This window comes from Poromitra crassiceps, assembly GCF_964638095.1.
Source record: "Poromitra crassiceps genome assembly, chromosome: 15".
In the NCBI taxonomy this organism is placed as follows: Eukaryota; Metazoa; Chordata; class Actinopteri; order Beryciformes; family Melamphaidae; genus Poromitra; species Poromitra crassiceps.
Genome location: NC_139634.1, coordinates 20,037,005 through 20,042,004, shown reverse-complemented (window position 1 = coordinate 20,042,004; position 5,000 = coordinate 20,037,005). Strand labels below are relative to the sequence as shown.

Sequence of the window (5,000 nt, the reverse complement as noted above, 5' to 3'; positions counted from 1 at the left end):
GTGTGTGTGTGAGTGTGTGTGTGTGTGTGTGTGTGTGTGTGTGTGTGTGTGTGTGTGTGTGTGTGTGTGTGTGTGTTGTGATACATTGTGCGTGGCGAGCGCGGTGATTTTCTGTTTTAGCCGACGCAGCATCAATCGACCAACTATACTATACTCTGCCCCCACACACAGCACCACAGCCACCATAAGCACTCCCCCCCCCCCCCTCACTCCGCTCTGCCTGGGCTCAGCGATGCCCTCTGCTGGTCTGAACACCACATGGCATCCAGATTAACACGTCCTGTCTCAAAGTGCCAGTCTTCAGACAGCACTTGCTTGTTTACAGCACTTGCTCTCATGTTTGATTGACATTTCTGATATGATGATGGATCTCGAACATGTTGCTTTATGCAAAGTGGTTTTTACTGGATAATTTGAATATGTCTACCCTTTTTCCTTTCTCCATTCCAATTCTCTCTCTCCCTCCCTCACTCCCTCCCTCTCTCTCCCCCTCTCTCTGTCCTCTCCCTCTCACTGTCTGCCTCCCTCTCTCCCCTCCACCTCTCTCCCTCTCTATCTCCCCTCACTCTCTTTCCCTCCCTCTCTCTCTCTCTGTCTCCCTCCTTCTCTCTGTCTCCCTCCTTCTCTCTGTCTCTCTCCCTCCCTCTCCCCCTCTCTGTCTCCCCCTCACACTCTTTCTCTCTCTCTGTCTCCCTCCCTCTCTCCCCCCCTCCCAGTTACCCGGCGGTGTGCGAGTTCCTACAGACCAACAACCTGCTGTCAATCATCCGAGCGCACGAGGCGCAGGACGCGGGGTAAGCTGCTGCCTGACATGGCTCAGTCCTTTCGGCTTAAAAGGGAACACCATTTCATTTAATGGCTTCCTGACATTTGGCTGCTCTGAGCCCTTCTGCTTCTTTGGACGGGAATGAATGGCCTCAGTCATTTTGGGGGGAAAGGCTCCACATGTGTCCTTCACTCACCCTCGCAGTGAGTTCTTAGCATTAAGACTTCACTCACCCTTCACTCACCCTCACAGTGAGTTCTTAGCATTAAGACTGCACTCACCCTTCACTCACCCTCACAGTGAGTTCTTAGCATTAAGACTTCACTCACCCTCACAGTGAGTTCTTAGCATTAAGACTTCACTCACCCTTCACTCACCCTCACAGTGAGTTCTTAGCATTAAGACTTCACTCACCCTCACAGTGAGTTCTTAGCATCGTTTGTTTGCTTCACTCACCCTCACAGTGAGTTCTTTGCATTGTTTGTTTCCTTCACTCACCCTCACAGTGGGTTCTTAGCATTAAGACTTCACTCACCCTCACAGTGAGTTCTTAGCATTAAGACTGCACTCACCCTCACAGTGAGTTCTTAGCATTAAGACTGCACTCACCCTCACAGTGAGTTCTTAGCATTAAGACTGCACTCACCCTCACAGTGAGTTCTTAGCATTAAGACTGCACTCACCCTCACAGTGAGTTCTTAGCATTAAGACTGCACTCACCCTCACAGTGAGTTCTTAGCATTAAGACTTCACTCACCCTCACAGTGGGTTCTTAGCATTAAGACTTCACTCACCCTCACAGTGAGTTCTTAGCATTAAGACTGCACTCACCCTCACAGTGAGTTCTTAGCATTGTTTGTTTCCTTCACTCACCCTCACAGTGGGTTCTAGGCATTGTTTGTCATGAAGAGATGACCAGGTCTGATGGTGCCTATTGGTTTGAATCTGAACTCAATTTCAGGCCAGATGCAAAAGTCTTGTTTCTGAGCTGCTAACCCACACTAATTTGAATTGGTCTTAACACAATGCTGGGTAACCTATCTATGATTATGCTGTGTCCAAAAAGAAGAAGAAAAAAGGCTCACCTGCCAAGGGCTGATTTGAAAAAAGTACCTTCAATACAAATATGGTCACCTGTTTTCAATGCTTTTCTGTGTATAGAATCAGGTACTGAGTTATTTTAAAATGTCATTGCTCATGTATACAATGGACAAAGTTTGCAATTCATGATGGTATTGGATGATAAAGTTTCGAAGGTTCAAAGGTTCCCGACATAAATCATGTCCATAACTTGTGCATAACATATAGAATGTGTATTTTGGACACAGTAATATGTTCTTATGAAGTCAGTGTGGGTTACATAATCCAGTGAAAAGAAGTAAAGTGATTGCTAAAATGAAAAGGGAAAAGATACAAGTGGCCTTTTGGCAAGAGACACATCTCACTGATTTAGAGCATGAAAAGTTGAAAAAGATGGGTTTTACATTTTACTCCTCCCACATTTCGGGACGTAAGAGGGGCGTGGCCATACTGATTCCAAATAGGGTGAATTTTCAATTGACAACTCAAATTAACACATTCACTGCCAGCCGTTTTTTCAATACTGTAGGTAGCTTCTGCCAACGGTTTTTTTTGAGGATTCTGGCTCATCTTTCAAGAGCCGAGGATTCTTTTCTGCTAAGATTTTGTGAACACAAATTATCTCAAAAGAACTAATAGAATGTGTGCTTTCTCTGTCTAAAAGAGTTAGTTTGTAGAGTTAGTAGTTATGTAGGCATTAGCAGTAGAATACAGCATGGTTTCAGCGTCTGAAAATTTAAGCTGAGATAAATGGCTTTTTGTGAAATTCGATAGAACAGTCACTTTAACCATTTATTTTTGGCGTAAGACGTCAGACATCTAAACAATAGTTTTGAACAGTAATTTCCTCCATAGCAGCAGGAAACCCCCCTCTCCTTCAAACTCCTCCCTCCATGTGTGTTCTCCTCCCTCTGTGGCTGCAGCGGTACAAGCGAGGCTCTGCCTGTCTGTGCTGCCTGGCTGCTGGCGGCTGCTCTTTGGGCGAGTCTGCATGGGGCTCGTTCGTTTCGGTTGTGAGCTCAGCTGGAATGAAGCTGCGTGCGATTGTGGGCTTTCTGCCGGTGTTTCAAAGTGTGTTGCACCCATAATCTATTATGCAAATTTGCAATCCCCCACCGCCAGCTCCCAGCGCGATAATGCGCGAAAGCGAAAGCGTTTTCGCCAATCCATTTTACAGTATGAGAATGGTTTCCTCGCGCGTTCCCCTGCAGTTTTGGCTCTGCTTTTTCTAGTCTGGAGAGCACTGTCGCCACTTAGTGGGTCGGTGGTATGGGTTGTACACGTTCGGTGGCTCCCATATTTATATAGGAGATGTAAAAGGGGTAGATCAACGTCCCCACCGTCAAAAAAAAAAAAAAAAAAATTTGGACGAGTTGACTCGCCATTGGCAGTCAACCGTTGGTTTCTGCTTGACGAGTTGACTCGCCAATGGCAGTGAACGTGTTAAAGACAAGGAAGGCCGCTATATTTTGGTTAAGGGCAAAATAGATAACAGGGAAGTTACTTACAATGTTGAATGTGTATATGCCTCCAGCCCATGATAGAAGCTTTATTAACTCATTGAGTGCCAGCCACTTTTGGAGAACGGACGCTCCCAGTGCCAGAGTTTTCAGAGCATTTTCAGTGATTTCTCGAGGCCCACAGAATATTGTGTGATATTACTATGTAAACACCGAACATGCACAAAGAACGAGCTGGCTCTATTGTATCATCAGCAAAAAAAAGTTTATTGATACCATTTTCCCTTCTTTAGTTATGAGCCGGAGAAGATAGGTCGTTTTGAGCAAATACAGGCGTTTCAAATTATTAGCTGAGATATTCCGCCTTTTGTGAAATGAAGCATTTCAAGCACATTCACTGAGTCTGAAGATAATATTTTCTGATGTAGTGACGTGGTGTAGTTGTGTGATGCCCTGCGTGCCCCACCCCCCTCTCCCCCCCTCCCCCCCTCAGCTGCAAACTCCTCCCCACACTAACACATAGCCAACACGCACCCACTCTATTTTCGGACCGCTCCGTTTTTGTTCCCAGCGCGATACGGAAATGCCAAACCGGACTGCAGGGGAAGGTTTGGCCCTTCGGCATCGGGTGCTGCCTTTCTGGCGGCTAATCGTGTGGATAAACTATGCAGACAGACAGACAGAGGCAGAGGGGGGGCTCAGTTGTGTGCGTGGATTGACTGCTGTTCGCAGCCGTCAGCTGCAGACAGAGCAATCTATATGGCTCTGGCTGCAGCATGAGCGGTATCTCTTTGATCACGGGGGTTTTTCCAGCTGTTTTCCGGACCTTTCTCTAATCTGGAGAGCACTGTCGCCACCTAATGAGTCTGTAAAATAGGTTATACACCTTCAATAGCTCCCATATTGGTACAGGAGATGCCTGAGGCTTTGATCCACGTCCCACCGTCAAAAAACGCATTTGACGTCGATCGACGTCCTTGGCACTCTACGTCACTATTTACTTTGACGTCGATCGACGTCCTTGGCACTCAATGAGTTAAGAGAATATTTAATTTATTGGTCCAAGAATCATCAGGTACTTTGATCTGTGGAGGAGATTGGAATATCCAAATAAATCCCAAACTTGACTCTACAAATCCATTTAAGAGGAGTAATCAACACTCAAAATCTTTGCATGAAGTCAGTGTGCAACCAGACACTGTCTGCTTTATAGGGTACTCTGAAGTAGTCTATCTATAGTCTAGCAAGTAGTCTAATTTTTCTGACATATCATGTTTTATATGAGTAGCTCTAATGTGGGTGGTTTGTTTTTCCTCTCCTTCCACAGGTACCGTATGTACAGGAAGAGCCAGACTACAGGTTTCCCCTCCCTCATCACCATATTCTCTGCTCCAAACTACCTGGATGTCTACAACAACAAAGGTCTCAGACTGACAGACACAGACACACACACACACACACACACACACACACACACACACACACACACACACACACACACACACACACACACACACACACACACACACACACACACACACACATGCACACACACACACACACACACACACACACACGTACTGAACACACACACGTACTGAACACACCCAAAAAGCAGAAATGCACTGCTATTGAATTACTCAGGAATATGAGTCCTCATCCAAGAGTGGATACAAACACAAGAAAGAAAGGTC

The 5,000-nt window shown here is 45.9% G+C and overlaps 1 protein-coding gene across 1 annotated transcript in view; it reads left to right on the top strand.

The window, feature by feature from the left end:
- The window catches only part of ppp3cb (protein phosphatase 3, catalytic subunit, beta isozyme), a gene marked incomplete at both ends in the record, with an annotated part of 51,786 nt that overhangs the window by 37,117 nt on the left and 9,669 nt on the right, over window positions 1-5,000 (top strand). The window contains 2 exons of the mRNA XM_083652139.1: window positions 717-794; window positions 4,634-4,728. Of these exons, the coding sequence (XP_083508265.1) occupies window positions 717-794; window positions 4,634-4,728 (173 nt within the window). The remainder of the gene's footprint in view (window positions 1-716; window positions 795-4,633; window positions 4,729-5,000) is intronic.